We start from the raw sequence: 14753 nt of genomic DNA, 5'->3' as shown, positions 1-14753 counted from the left end.
GGAGAGGAGAAGGAAGGGGGAAGGAAGGAGGGAGAAGAAGAGAGGGAGAGAGAGAAAAAGGGAGGGAGGGAGAGAGAGAGAAAGAGGGAGGGAAAGGGACAGGGAGAGGGATGGGGAAGATAAATGGCTGAAAATCTCTACTTGCACTTCAAATCTAGCTTCTAAGACAGTCAATCAGCATTTATTAAACTCCTACTATGTGTTAGAAACTCAGCTAATCCCTGGTGCATTTATGAAGCAACATGAAAATACTGAAAAGAACATTGAAGACTCAGGTCTACGTCCTGATCATCAATTTCTAACTGTGTGACTCTGGTTAAGTTATTTCTAGATGAACCATAGTATTCTCTTCTATAAAATGACCTTGATGGCCTCTAAAGTCCCTTCAAATTCTAATATCCTGTCATGTAGGTCTATCTTTAGAGGAGAGGCCTGATTGTTTATATTTTATTTTTATGTTGGAAAGTTATCAATGCTCTTTTTGCCAGAAGATCCATATGGTTATGGTTTTAAATTAAAAACAACACAGTAATAATCATGGGGAAAAAAAGAGTTAAAAATCACTGGGTAAATCAGCAAGTACTTCTGGGCAAAGCCAATCAGAAGAGAAATAACTTGTTTTTTTCACACTCCTTACTAGGCTTAGGTCAGACAGATATATACAATTACAAAAAATCAAAAGGGAGATCATGCCCAATCCTACATGACTATCCAAGCTCATTAGAAGTGGAGCCAGATCCTTTTCTCTCCTCCTCCCCTAGCTACCATTCAGATATCTATCTCAGAGTCATTCATTTGCTTTTAGTCATCAAGAACCATTAAACTTTTTTTTATTAAGGAATAAATTTTAAAAATATGTTCACTCTTTATGACCATGATGATGATGGTAATGAAGATGACAATAATAACTCCAATTTATTAGAGCCAAAGGACCTGAGTTTGAATCTTACATCAACTTTATACTAACTATATGAATCAGAATAAGTAATCTGCCTTGGTTTCCTCATCTGTAAAATTGGGAGTTTGGCCTAAATGATTTCTATAGCTCCTCATAGCACTAAATCTTTAAAGTACCATATCAGTAGGCTTGTAGCTCTTCAAAGTCAGGGACTATTGCTTTTTTTTTAAGGACAAAACCCACTATTTTTTTTGTTTTTGTTTTTTTTATATTTTTAAACCCTTAACTTCTGTGTATTAGTTCCTTGGTGAAAGAGTGGTAAGGGTGGGCAATGGGGGTCAAGTGACTTGCCCAGGGTCACACAGCTGGGAAGTGTCTGAGGCCAGATTTGAACCTAGGACCTCCCGTCTCTAGACCTGACTCTCAATTCACTGACCTACCCAGCTGCCCCCAAAACCCACTATTTTAAGAAAGACCAGCATGCTTTACTTCATTCACTATTCTTCAGCTCCTCCTTGCAGCCTTGCCAACTGACTTGTTGCTAAAGGTATACACTTTCTTCACCATTCATCCATATTCAGTTCTTGAACCATGACCAAAACAATTGCTCCTGCTTGGGGCCTCAATTCACTCACCAGACCTCTCTTCCTCACTTTCTACCTTAGGACAATGCCCTGAGACCTTGCTTTCCTGAATGAGGAATATTCCCTTGCTAGGATTACTCTTTTTTTAAAAAAAATTTTCATTCCATCTTAGCATCAATACTTGTATATTGGTCCCAGTAAGCTCAAGGCAATGGGGATTAAGTGAGTTTTCCAGGGTCACTTGCACAGCTTGGAACTATCTGAGGCCACATTTGAAACCAGAACCTCCCATATCTTCACCTGGCTCTCTGTCCACTGAGTCACCTCCCCTTCTCTACCCCCACCCCCACCCCAGAACTACTACTACTTCATGTGGGCTCAATCATGCTTCATCTAATTCGTTTTGGACTTCTATACAACCACCTTACTTCCAGGGAATGCCATTTCTCTCTCTCTCTCTCTCTCTCTCTCTCTCTCTCTCTCTCTCTCTCTCTCTCTCTCTCTTCCCCCTCCATGTGTGTGTGTCTCTTTCTCTCTCTTTCTCTGTAATATTATTAGAATTCATTACTAAGAGTTTTGCTATTTTAAATTTGCCTGTTATTTAATTTTTTTAAATGGTTTGACATATAAAAACAAGATAATTTTAACCTACTTGGGTTTGGTTTAGGTTTGCTGTAAGGAATAAGAAAGGGGAAATCTGAGAGATCACCCACCTGCCCTCAAGGAATCCCAGAGTATTTTACAAATCCTATTTGCAATTTGTATTTTAAGATTTTTTTTAATCTTTGCTGTGAAAGGAGGCTACTTGGAACTGAGACCTTCAAGGTAAAGTAAAGTCTCTTCAGGAGCTAATGAAATGAGCTCCAAGCATACACATGCTTTACCTAGGTGACATGGGATTTTTCCTTCACGTTTAGGAGAAAAAGAGAGAAAGAAAGGAAGTAGAGAGCTCAAGAAAGTGTCATAGCTGAGCCAGTCATTGTGACCTCTACTGATCAACACTGGCCAAACCAGTGATCATCTTGACCAACATTCTATCTTGGGCAGTGGGCATTATGAGGAATTTTCATTTCATTTGAATATTCACTCAAAAGAATATAGTTTTACTCTGGAAGCAAACCTCAGAATTAGGCATGTATTCCCATTATGCCTTTAAAATATCAACCAGAATTTATCTAGAGAAGCCTAGGACTGCTCTGAGTGAGATATTTAGAGAGGGATACTAATAATCAGTTTATTGAGTCAAGTTAAAAACTGAAGTAGGGGTAAGCTAATCATAGTCAAAATGGAAAGGACAAATAGGTTCTGTGTCATAAACATTAATGATATTAGTATTGGAGGACAGGGCATACACTCTTCTTATTAAGGCTCTGGAATGGGTCCAAAAGAAATGATTACTAAAGTCATGGTCAAGAATACCAAACAAGGGGGCAGTTGGGTGGCTCAGTGGATTAAGAGCCAGGCCTAGAGACAGGAGGTCCTAGGTTCAAATCTGGCCTCAGACATTTCCTAGATGTATGACCCTGGGCAAGTCACTTGACTCCCATTGTCTAGCCCTTACCACTCTTCTGCCTTGGAGCCAATACACAGTATTGACTCCAAGATGGAAGGTAAGGGTTTTTGTTTAAAAAAAAAAAGAATACCAAACAAGTTACAGGAGTTGGTTTCAGGCTACCATATTGGTTTGGTTGTTTGTTTGTTTTTTTAAGTTCCACAGTTATCAGGATGAAGCATGAACTAAGAAACAAGAGAAGATATTCAAACTGTCAGAATCTCTGCCCCACGAAAGCCAGGAATTGAGAAAAGGAGGGATGAAAATCAGAGAAAATTCAGGCTTCTGACATAGGTTAAAAGCCAGATCACCCACAAAGAGGAGAGCACTTTGGGACACAGCTCCCTTGCATCAACTCTTTCCCCTGAACTTTGCCCATAGGTTAAGTTCTGGGTGTCCTGCTTCTCAGGATATTTTTTTGCCAATGAGAAATTAACCCATGAAGCTTACTCCAAAAGGATATGCTTTGCCAACCCATAAGCCACTTCCTCAAACCATATCCCCAGTATATCTCCTGCTTCTACTTTTGTCTGCTTGATCTGTTTATCACAAGGACTTTCAGCTCATATTTGCTGAATCAATGGCAGTCCTTTCTCTCACCAAAAAACAAAACAACAACAAAAAACCTACAACAAAACTCTTGAGTTTTGAGAAGCAAAATAAAAGGAAAGCTAAGTTATGGCATCTCTTGAAAGAATTCTACCAGTGAGCTCCACAGACCCCTTATCCCCACATATACTTTAGGAGTCTGCCAAAGCCCACGACACTTTTTTCCAGACCTTCAGTTTACATTTGTATTCTCTGCCAAATCTTATGACAGCTGTGAATCAGACAAGTTTACACATAAGCCACTTGACCATCAAAAGGAGCACATGGAGAGAAGCAAAGGTCTGGGCATGTGAATTCATGAGTAAAACATTTGGAAGGGAAAATTTCCTCCTTTTTGATAGAACACATGCTGCCTCAAAATGTTTCCCCTTGAGTGACCCTCCAATTGTGCCACTAAAAACAAGAGTTATAAACACAACATCCTAAATTTGGGGCAGGGTGTGACTTCAGAAGCCATTAATTCCAACTCCCCTCACCACCACCATGCTGCAGCTGAAAGAACTGAGGCTAAGGGAGGTTAAATAAATTGCTCCAAGTCACACAGATAGTAAGGGTCAGAGGCAGGAGGCAAACCTAACCCTCTCCAACTCTAGGGTCATTGCTCACGATGTACATGCTGCAACTTTGTAGGCATTTATACACTATTGAGTTCTTCCCTAAAACAGTTTTCAAATTAGCACAGGCCAGGCACATATCGATTGAAAAACTGATATGTACTGACCGCAAACTCACCTCCTCTTGTAATGACCCCAGTATGTCCCTACTCATCTAAGGAACTGTCACAATCCCCAGTGACCCTGTCAGAGTAAAGCCAGGAGGGGGTAGCCCAAAGTTCCTTTCCCTCCTGCAAGTCCAAATGTCAATTAATCTCTAGTCCCCCAGAGTCTTCCCTTCTCCTACTAGCATGAATATTCACCAACTCCCAATTCCTCACTCCCTTCCTCCAATACATAGTCCTTCTGGACCCAGAGAAGAACCCTACCAAAACCCATAAGACTTTGCTGTTTTGGGAGGGAGCCCTACTCCCTCCAGGGACCCAACAGACTCAATCTGTTTTCATTCTCCTCCTTGATGGTCTTTATATTATAAAAGCACCCCCTCAATAAATGGCTTACTTTACTGTCTTTTAAATTCCAAGATTCATTATATTGAATTGTAGCATCCTAAACCTTCCTAAGTCTGCATCAAGATTTCTTTTACCCCCCCCAATCTGACACCTAGTGGCATGCCAACTAGGAACTCACCGACAAAGCATGTTGTAGGAGAGGGTCATCGATGAAGGCGATAACGGAGGAAATGTGCAGGGCGTCAAACTCCTGCATGGCTGTGTTAATGGAAGCAACATCAGAGGATGGACCTGCCACAAAAAATATGGCAACTTTCCTCAGGAGGATGCCGCTGCGCACACGTTTGAAGACATTTCTTGCCACAAAACTCATGGCACTGCCAAGGTCCCGCTGGCCCAAGGACTGCTCTAGAGGTATGTTCATAATGACTTGAAGGAGTTGATTCTTATTCTGGAAGTCGGAGAAGCGAATCAGGTAATGTGTTTTGGCATTGTATGAAACAATGGCGACCCGGGCATCAGTGGGGCAGTTGTTTTGGCTGATGCTGATCCGTCTTAGCAATGACAGCAAAATGTCCCTCATCCTCTCAAATTCTGACTCTGTAACACCTTCAGACATGTCCAGAGCAAAGACCACCTCGGTGGGGAACACTGGACATTGGGCTTTATCTTGAAAATAAAGAATAATAAACAACAAAGACTTCAGTAACAGCTCTGAAAATTCCATGGATTTAAGTAAGGAAAAAATAGAAAGTTACTTACTTGATGAACAAGCTGGGAAGGAAAGGAGAAAGAGAGAAAAATGGCATCATTGGTTTTTGGAAAATAGCATCTCTTCCTTCTTATGTTTTCAGAAGGAAGCCCAAAAAATCCCTTCATGAGAGTCTTTGTGGTCACAAAATCGAACTCCTTACAGAGTTAGACCTAGCCCATATAAAGCAGGTGGTCCCAGTTTCTAATACATCTAGGAAAGGAAGAATTTATACTAGAGTCTCCTTGAACAATAGTAGAATAGAAAGTGATAGGGTGAGGAAGAAGGTCAGGAGAATGTCAATTAAACCTGACTATTTGTAAGGGACAAAAGCTAACTACCCCCAGTACTAGAGAAAATAAGTGTTTGGCAGGATTAAAATAACCTGGAGTATAATCTATTTCCCCTTCAATACATCCTCCACAACAGCTACTGAATGAAAAGTCCTAAAGCCTAGATTTAATCAATTCCCACTCCCTTGGCCAAGAAACTTCAATAGCTCTCTACTGTCTCCTGTGTCTTTCCATATGGGTCTTACATTCTTCTCCTTATAGTCTGTGTTCCAACTAAACAAGTTGTGCCCTGTACATGGCATCCTATCTCCCATTTCCATACCTTTGCCTGGCATTCCCCTCTGTTGTTCTTCATCTCTGACTCTTAGAATGGCTGGCTCCTTCAAGGCTCAACTCTAACGCCACCTCCTACTTGAGACTTTTCATTGTTACTGTGCTCCTTCCCCCAAATTGTTTTGTATTGACTTATCTGTGAGTATTGTCTACTGACCAGTAGAATGGAAACTCTTAGAGGGCAGGGACTAGTTTGGACTTTGTATTCTCAACATCTAGCACAGTTCTATATATGAAGTAGGGACTTGATAAGTTCTTATTGAATAAATACATGATTAATAACAAAAGTGGACATTTATCAAAGTACCTAAGTGATCTGGGAATGAGACCAATGCTATACTAAGGTTCAAGATGAAGGAATTTTCTACTTAGAGATAGAGAGATAGAAGATAGAAACATGGATGATAGATAGATTCACAATGTGTATAGGGACATTTATGTATCTATATAGGTGGATAGAGTGAGGTAGACATTGATATGGATAGATATGGATATATCCAAGCAAGATGTCATTCCTATCTACTGAAAAACAAACTATGCTCTCCCTTGTTAAGTCATATGGGAAATAAGAGGTAAAATGCCTTCCTGAATAAAGTGCTCACCTCAGAGTCAGTTTGATATTGGTTCAAATCCCATCTCTCCCATTTATTAGCTCTCTAACTCTGCAAGTCCCTTGAACCTCAGTTTTCTCATCAGTATTGCTCAACAAGGATAATAATCCCTCTGGTGTCTTTCTCATAGGATTGTTACAAGACACAGAGGACGCTGCAGACTTTAGGGCACTATATAAACCCAGCTATTTTTGGAAATCCAAAGAGACCAGCCTGTCAAGCATGGCCAGATCCAAGTGCCAAATGAGAAGTTTGCTCCTGAGTGTTTTTTCCACCGGGCTAGCCCAAAACACAGCATGCACGTCCTGCTATTGGTACAGTTTTGGGATCAGTAAGAGAAGGCTAGAAGTAACAGTGTCATTGTCTCTTCATGATTCTTTCACCAAAAGAGTCATGCCTTCCAGAGAGTCCATTAAATCCAATGATCAGTGACCACTTGGACATACCAATGGACAAACAATCCACAAGTATTTTTTAAGCCCTGGCTATATGCTAGGCACTGTTCTGGGAGTTGGGGATACACAAAGACTATTACTGAAGCTGTCACAGGGCTAGAGTCCCCTCCAGGCAAACGGAGACAGAGGTGCAGTTTTACCCAGAGAGGACAGTGAGAGGTTGAGCTACTCACGGCAATTTTCTCGTGCGAAGTCAACAATGTCACAAGGCTGTTTGAGGGGAAAGGTGCAAAAGAACATTACCAAAGCAGAAAACATCAGTGATTTATAAATGTTTAATAAAATTCAGAAGTATTTCCCAAGGGTATCAATGTCCACAGAAAGTTTTTCTCTATTGTAGAAAATTCCAGACTTGTTGTAGAGATGGGAAAAGGGATGCTGTCAGTGATTTCATTGCTATAGAGAATTCCTAAGTGAGGAAACTCTCTCTCCCAATTCAGGTGAACCATCTCTGCATCTTATAGTTGAATATAGCAGTGTTAAACTCAAATAGAAAGGACCCCTATAAAATACATATTGTCTTAGAAAATCACAAATTAACATTATGTCATATTATATTTTTATTTATTTTGTTTACTATTTCTCAATTACAGTTAAATCGGTTCAGGCTGTTGCACTTCAGAGTGTGACCTGGGGCCTGCTGGCAATGTGTGTTTGACGCCTCTGGTTTAAGAGAATTGTCCAAAAGCAAATTTTCTTCCAGGAAGGCACTGCCAAACTTTCCCCCTATGCAGGCAGTAAAGCTTCTGAGTGTGCCCAAAACCAGATTAAAAAGTAATTGAGAAATATTTAGAAAAATAAAAATACAACACAGATAATGTTATTTGGAGGATCCATTTCTATTTAAGTTTGACACCCAGGCCTCTGACACCATCTTTGATATTTCGGGAGAATCAAGTAGGTTAACCTAGGCATGGAAGAAAGTAAAGGGCTTCCAGATAATTTCAGTGGAACACTTTAAGATGCAACCTAAAGGGGTACCTTGATCAAAAGAAACCCTATCATGAAAATCCAGGTTTATGTAATGAGGAAAAACAACATGGAAGAATGGCTAGAATACTACACTTAGAATCAGGAAGACCTGAATTTGAATTCTGTTTAATTTGCAATTAGGAACAGTTGAGTCACCTTTCCATCATAGAGTTGAAAGACACCTTAGAGCTAAACTAATCCAACTCCTTCATTTTCCATTAAACTGTTTAATGACTTGCCCAAGATCACCCAAGCAATCAATGCGAGAACCAGAATTTGAACCCCAGTTCTCTGATTCCAAATTCATTGTTTTTCCTACCATATCTTGCTGCCTCTCTTTCTGAGCCCCACTTTTCTCATCTATATAGTAATAATGGATAGAGCCAGAAAGACCTGGGATTAACGGGGGCCTCAGATACATCCTGTGGGCTCACAATAATACCCCCAGGCAATTCTCTAAGACTAAAAGTTTCTGAGCAATGTTACTCTGCATTATTGAAGGTGTTTCTTCATTAAGAATTCCTTATCACAAGGATATCACAGGTGTGGACTCAAATATATACACATACCACCTGTTGGACTGTGTGAGGGCAGGTGCAGCTTCCAAGGCATAAAGGATTGTCCTAACAGAAATGTTGCTTTTGTTTTTAAACTCTAACCTTTTGTCTTAGAATTAATACTAAGTTTTGGGTCCAAGCCAGAAGAGTGGTAAGGGCTAGGCAATGGGGCTAAGAGTCACGTAGCTTGAAAGAGTCTGAGGTCAGATTTGAACCCAAGACCTCCTATCTCTAAATCTGGCTTTCTATCCACCTTTGCTGCCCAAAGAAATGCACCTTTAAGTCTTAATGGGATGATTGCTCATCTCAGAACAGTGAGGGAACAAAAAAAAATGGAGGATGACATGCAGAGGTCCTTTGAGGCAAGCTGGCACTAATTTTAATAGTGGTTCCAGGGAGAAAGTTTCCCTCTTTAAGCTACAGGGAGAAGGAAGAAGGAAAATAATGGGGTTGCTCTGTGCATAAAAGACCGCTCTGATCAGCGTCTTGCCATGTGGTCTAAACTCTGGTAAAAGCCAATGGCTTCTTGGAGTCATCTTTCACATCAATGTATTTTTGGTTTTATTTTGGGATTGACTGATATGGAAATGGGTTTTGCATAACAACAAACAAACAAATAAACAAACAAATAGATAATTTTTTTTTGGGGGGGGAAGCCAATGGGTTGGGGCAGCCAGGTAAGATAATGGACAGAAAGCCAGGCTTGTAGACAGGAGGTCCAGGGTTCAAATATGGCCTCAGACACTTCCTAGCTGTGTGGCCCTGGTCAAATCAACCCCAATTGCTTAGCCCTTGCTGCTCTTTTTTTTATTTTTTAGAAATGATGCAAAGACAGAATATAAGGGCTTCAGAAGAGAAAAAAAGCCAATGGGTTGAGGGGCCCATAGAACAGCTGATGAATGTCTTTATCCTTTGCCTGGCATTCATCTCCGGGTTTGTTCCTCTACTTGACTCTAAATTAAATTCTTTGCTAAACTAGTTGAATTTATCATCATCCTCTCTTGACCCAAACACTCAGATTTCCTTGGTTGCCCTTGTTTGCAGTATGGGCAGCTTAGGTCGTTTTAGCCCCACAGGCTGCTTTTTTTCCCTCATTTTCAGGCTAGAGACCCAATACTGAGCCCATCTGGATTTTCCCTTAGTATGAGCTTCCTGAGACAGAACTTTAAAATATGGAACCTCACGCTCCCTCTGTAAGGCCAACAGGCCTGACTTTCATTCTTACTGGCCTGCTGGCAGTCCCTGAGGTGGTTTTGAAAGTGAGCCTGGGAGAGGCTCCAGTTGGGGTTCCAGGTCACTTCCATTCTCTCCTAACATGGTTACATGGTGACCCCTAGTGTTATACTCACACACATAGGCAAGCAATTATAATTAAATGAAATTGAGGAGGGGTGGGGTTGTAAATATAATTTAGAAAGGGATTTTCCATGATATTTTTGTCAAAATAATCAGTTCATCCTGCCATTCCTCTCCCCAATCCTCAGTATATTTCAGATCCAGGCCCAAAGAGGCTCTGCCCAGTGAAAGTTGGACAGGATCATCACAGGGAGGGGAAGGGAAAGGAGGGAGAGAACGGTGGGGTCAGGGTTTTTTTTTTCATCCATAACTCATGATTACAATAACTACTATGACCCCACTGGGGGCCTATTTTCACCATCTTACATTACAATCCACACCAATCAGGTCAAGAATCCTTGAAGGGTTGAAGTCTCTGCTTAAAAAATAAACCTTTCCCCCACCCAACGGGGTAAAAAAATCCACTCATCGATTTCTACTTCACTTTAAAAAAAATCCTTTCTTTCTGTCTAAGAGTCAATACCAAGTATTGGTTCCAAGACAGAAGAACAGTAAGGACTAGGCAATGGGGGCTAAGTAACTTGCCCAGGGCCACACATCTAGGAAGTGTCTGAGGTCAAATTTGAACCCAGGACCTCCCATCTCTGTCCAGTGAGCCACCCAGCTGCCCCCTACACTTAGCTTTTTTAGAAACATAGTTAATGCATCAAGGAACCTGTAATCTTCTTCATATTGGGATAAACCATAAGGAAGAAGACTGAGGAATCTTTCAGAAGGATAAACTGATCTCTGAGTAAAAGCAAATAGCCCAACGGACAGAATGAAATTCAGAACCCATATTGTCACTCACCAACATGTCCGTAATACCCTTCGATCCCTTGGTGCCCTGAAGTTAAGAGAACACATGGTTTAGAAGGCTGGATTCCAGGTACCAGAGTACACTCTGCCCCCACCTCTCCCCTCCACCATCACTTTGCCTCTACTTGACATATGGCAGTAGAGATGCCTATTTGCCTCCTGGTTGAGAATGTAAGTTCTTTGAATGAAGAGATCACCTTGATCTTTGTATCCCCAGCACCCAGCACAGTGCTAGGCACACAGTGGACAATTCATAAATTCCTGCTGTTACATTTTTTTTAAATTAATGTGGTAGGAAAAAGTATTCATTAGGTTCACAGCAAAAGCTCTGCACATCTCAGATCTATAAAGAACAAGAACCTGGGGGGGGGGGGTGTCAAATTTAAGGAAGTACCAAGGGGTTAGTGTCTGAGGACAGATTTGAACCCAGGATCTCCCATCTATAGTCCCGGCTTTGAGTCATTCTTGCATTCATTATTTCTTATATCAAAAGATGACTTAAATGAAATCTTACCATTGGCCCAGGTGGCCCTGGATCTCCTGGTGATCCTTCTGGCCCGGGCAAGCCAGAATTTCCCTAAAAAAAGTCAAATGCTGATTCCTTTAGTATCACCCATCTCCCCCAAACGTACCTCCCAGGACTGAAAGCCCCACCATATCACTCAGTTAATAAGTCTGACATTAAAGTCTAAGGATTGCACCAGAGAAAGGAAATCCTTGTAGAGAATTGGTTTGTGAGTCAAGATTTGCAATTTAATAGAAACATCTAGACTTCATTTGAAACAGATCTAAAAGGAAAGTCCAAGATCCACTGAGTCCTTTAAATGTGGAATGCACTTGGATAGAACAAGTAGGACCATCAAGGAAGAATTTCCTAGCTAACTGGTTGAGCAGCTAAGAGAATCTATATGTAGAGCCTGAGAAAAAAGCCCCAAAATAATGCCCTGGTCAGGTATCCAGGTCAGATGCTCTGGCCAGACTACTCCTGGAGTATCATGTTTGGTTATGAGGCCACATTTTAGGAGGGACATTGAGAAGCTGGACCATAGCTAGAGAAGTTCATCCAAGATAAATGTTAGCGAAAGGACTTGTAGAAGCAATAGCTGTCCTCAAGTATCCAATAGGCTGACTTGTGGAAGAAGGATTAGGTTTGTTCTAACAGGTCTCAGGGGGAATATATGGGTAGGGGAGAGCATTGCATAGAGAGATAATTTGGTTCAGCATAAGGAAAAATTTCCCAGTAGAATTATCCAAAAGTGGAATGGATTGTCTAGGAAGTAATGGACTTTCTTCACTACAGGTCTTCCTTTAAAGGAAGGTTGGATGAGGGCTTGTTGAGAATATTACAAAGGGGAATGAACTACATGGCCTCTGATGTCCTTTCAGTGTCAGAGATATTTTGAAGTACACCTAGTCTACCTTGCTCATGAATATTGCCCTTTACTTCCCAGGGTCACACGAAAATCAAGCCTGTTTTGGTAGACTTGGAATCAGGAAATCCTACCTTAGACATTTAATAGCTGTGTGACTCTGGGAGAGTCACTCTCAGCCTCCCAGGCAACTCTCTATTACTATAAGATAAAGAACAAGGGCTGATCTGCATTGGTAAAGAGGATTTATTGGAAGTCTCCTATACCAATGAGGTTCATAGGTGTCATATAAATCTATGTGTACATATGCATGTGTGTATATATATATATATTTGCATATATAAAGAAGGACTGAACAAAGGGAGTCTTTGCTGCAAAGGCTGAGCTCTCATTGGTCAGATATATATATATATATATATATATATATATATATATATATACACACACATACATATATATATATATTCTCCCCCCTAAATCTCTTAGTTGCCAAATCTTTGGCCTTTTCTCAATCCTTCTCCTTTCTGACCACTCTGCAGCCTTCAACAGTGTGGGCCACCCTCTTCTCCTTGACACACTCTTCTTTCTAGGTTTTCAGGATGCTTCTCCAGGTTCTCTTTCTACTTCTCTGACCACACCTTCTCAGACTCCTTTGTTGGATCTTCATCTGGGACCTACGTGCTAATCCTTGATGCTCCCCAGGGCTCTGCCCTGCGCCCTCTTCTCTTCTTTTTTTACATTGGTTCATTTGAGACTCTTAATTGTTCTCGTGGACTCAATTGTTGTCTGTGCAGATGAGTCTCAGATCTATTTGTCTAGCCCTAACTTTCTTGACTTCTAGTCTAACATCTCCAACCGTTTATTGAATATCTTGAACTAGATGTCATAGATATCTTAAACTAAACATGTCCAAATCATAACTAATTACCTTCCCACCCAATTTCTCTCTTCTTCCTAATCTTTCCAATCACTCAGGGCTAGATATCATCCTTACCTCCTTACTCCCTAACTCCATATATCCATTGCCAAATCTTGTATTTTCTGTCTTCATAACATCTCTCATATACACGTTGTCTCAACTGAAACTGCCACCACTCTGGGGCAGGGCCTCATCACTTCATGCCTGGACTACTCCAATAGCCTATTAATGGGTCTTCCTACCTTAAGTCTCTTCCTACTTTAATCTATCCTCAACTCAGCTGTCAAATTGATTTTTCCAAAGCACAGGTCTAACAATGTTAACCCCTGACCCCCATTCAATAAACTCCAGTGGCTCCCAATTACCTCTAAGATCAAATATAAAATCCTCTCTTTGGTTTCTAAAGCCCTTCATAACTTGATTCCTTCCAACTGTCCCAGATTTTTCATCTTACTCCCTTCCAAACATTCTGTGATAGTGACATCAGCCTCCTTGCTGTTCTTCACATACAACACTCCATCTCTCACTCTAAGCACTTTCCCTGGCTGTCCTCCATGCCTGCAATTCTCTCCCATCTCCTCTCTGCCTCTTTGCTTCCTTGGATTTCTTCAAATCTCACTTAAAGTCCCATCTTCTGCAAAAAGCCTTTCTTAGCCACCCTTCAGAGACTATCTCCTATTTATCCTATATATGTATTCTTTGCACATAATTGTTTGTATATTGTCTCCCCTGTTTAACTATGAACTCCTTGAGAATAGGGAATGAGTTTTAGTTGCCGTTGTCTTTGTCTTTCTTTGTATCCCCAGGGTTTAGCATTGTCCCTGGCACATAGTAGGAGCTTAATAAATATTTGCTTACTTGATGAGTACTACATAACACTATACAACTATCAAATATTATTACTGGCAATGATTCTCTCTTTCAACTCCCACTACCCTTCTATTCTCTATTATGCTCCCTATTTCCATGGAGCCTTTTCTCTGGTGGCTACCGATAGTGGCTAAAATATAATCTGTTAACAGCATCAGTCAGTCTGCCAATAAACATTCATTAAGCACCTGCTATGTTTTAGGCACTGTGCTAAAGTCTGGGAATAAAGAAAAGCAAAAGACAATTCCCTCCAACAAGGAGCTCATAGTCTAATGGATGAGACACCATGAAAATAACTGTGGATAAGTGGATAAATAGGGCATGATCAACAAAGCAGAGAAAATAGAATGAAGAGACGCTTGAAAAGTCTTCTCTTAGAAAAGAGACTTGTAGTGAAACTTGAAGGAAGCCAGGAGGCAGAGATGAGGAGGGAGAGCTTTCCAGGCATGGGGGACAGCCAGGGAAAATGCCCCAAGTCTGAAGATGAGGTGTCTTGTGGAAGGAACAGTAAAGAGACCAGTGTCACTGGATTCCCAAGATCCCTGGGGAAGTATAAAGTATAAGAAAACTGGAAATGTGAAGAGGGGAGATGGTAGGTTATAAGGAATGTCAAACAGAGAATTTTAGATTTGATCCTAGAGGTGATAGAGAGTCACAAGAGTTAACTGAATAGTGGAATAACATGGTCAGTCCTATGCACTGTCTAAAATTAAATGGGTGCTCATGAAAGGCTAGAAATCTTATTTCTTTTTTTTTTTT

General features: G+C 40.8%; 1 protein-coding gene across 1 annotated transcript in view; it reads right to left on the bottom strand.

The window, feature by feature from the left end:
- The window catches only part of LOC123250353 (collagen alpha-4(VI) chain-like), a 144026-nt gene that overhangs the window by 26329 nt on the left and 102944 nt on the right, over positions 1-14753 (bottom strand). The window contains exons 30-34 of the mRNA XM_044679395.1: positions 11350-11412; positions 10828-10863; positions 7326-7362; positions 5472-5483; positions 4888-5378 (exon numbers count right to left, since the gene is read on the bottom strand). Coding sequence (XP_044535330.1) covers positions 4888-5378; positions 5472-5483; positions 7326-7362; positions 10828-10863; positions 11350-11412 — 639 coding nt within the window. The remainder of the gene's footprint in view (positions 1-4887; positions 5379-5471; positions 5484-7325; positions 7363-10827; positions 10864-11349; positions 11413-14753) is intronic.

The sequence above is a fragment of the Gracilinanus agilis genome, chromosome 5 (assembly GCF_016433145.1).
Source record: "Gracilinanus agilis isolate LMUSP501 chromosome 5, AgileGrace, whole genome shotgun sequence".
In the NCBI taxonomy this organism is placed as follows: domain Eukaryota; kingdom Metazoa; phylum Chordata; class Mammalia; order Didelphimorphia; family Didelphidae; genus Gracilinanus; species Gracilinanus agilis.
The sequence above is the reverse complement of the archived record's forward strand: the minus strand, read 5'-3'. Positions and strand labels throughout refer to the sequence as shown.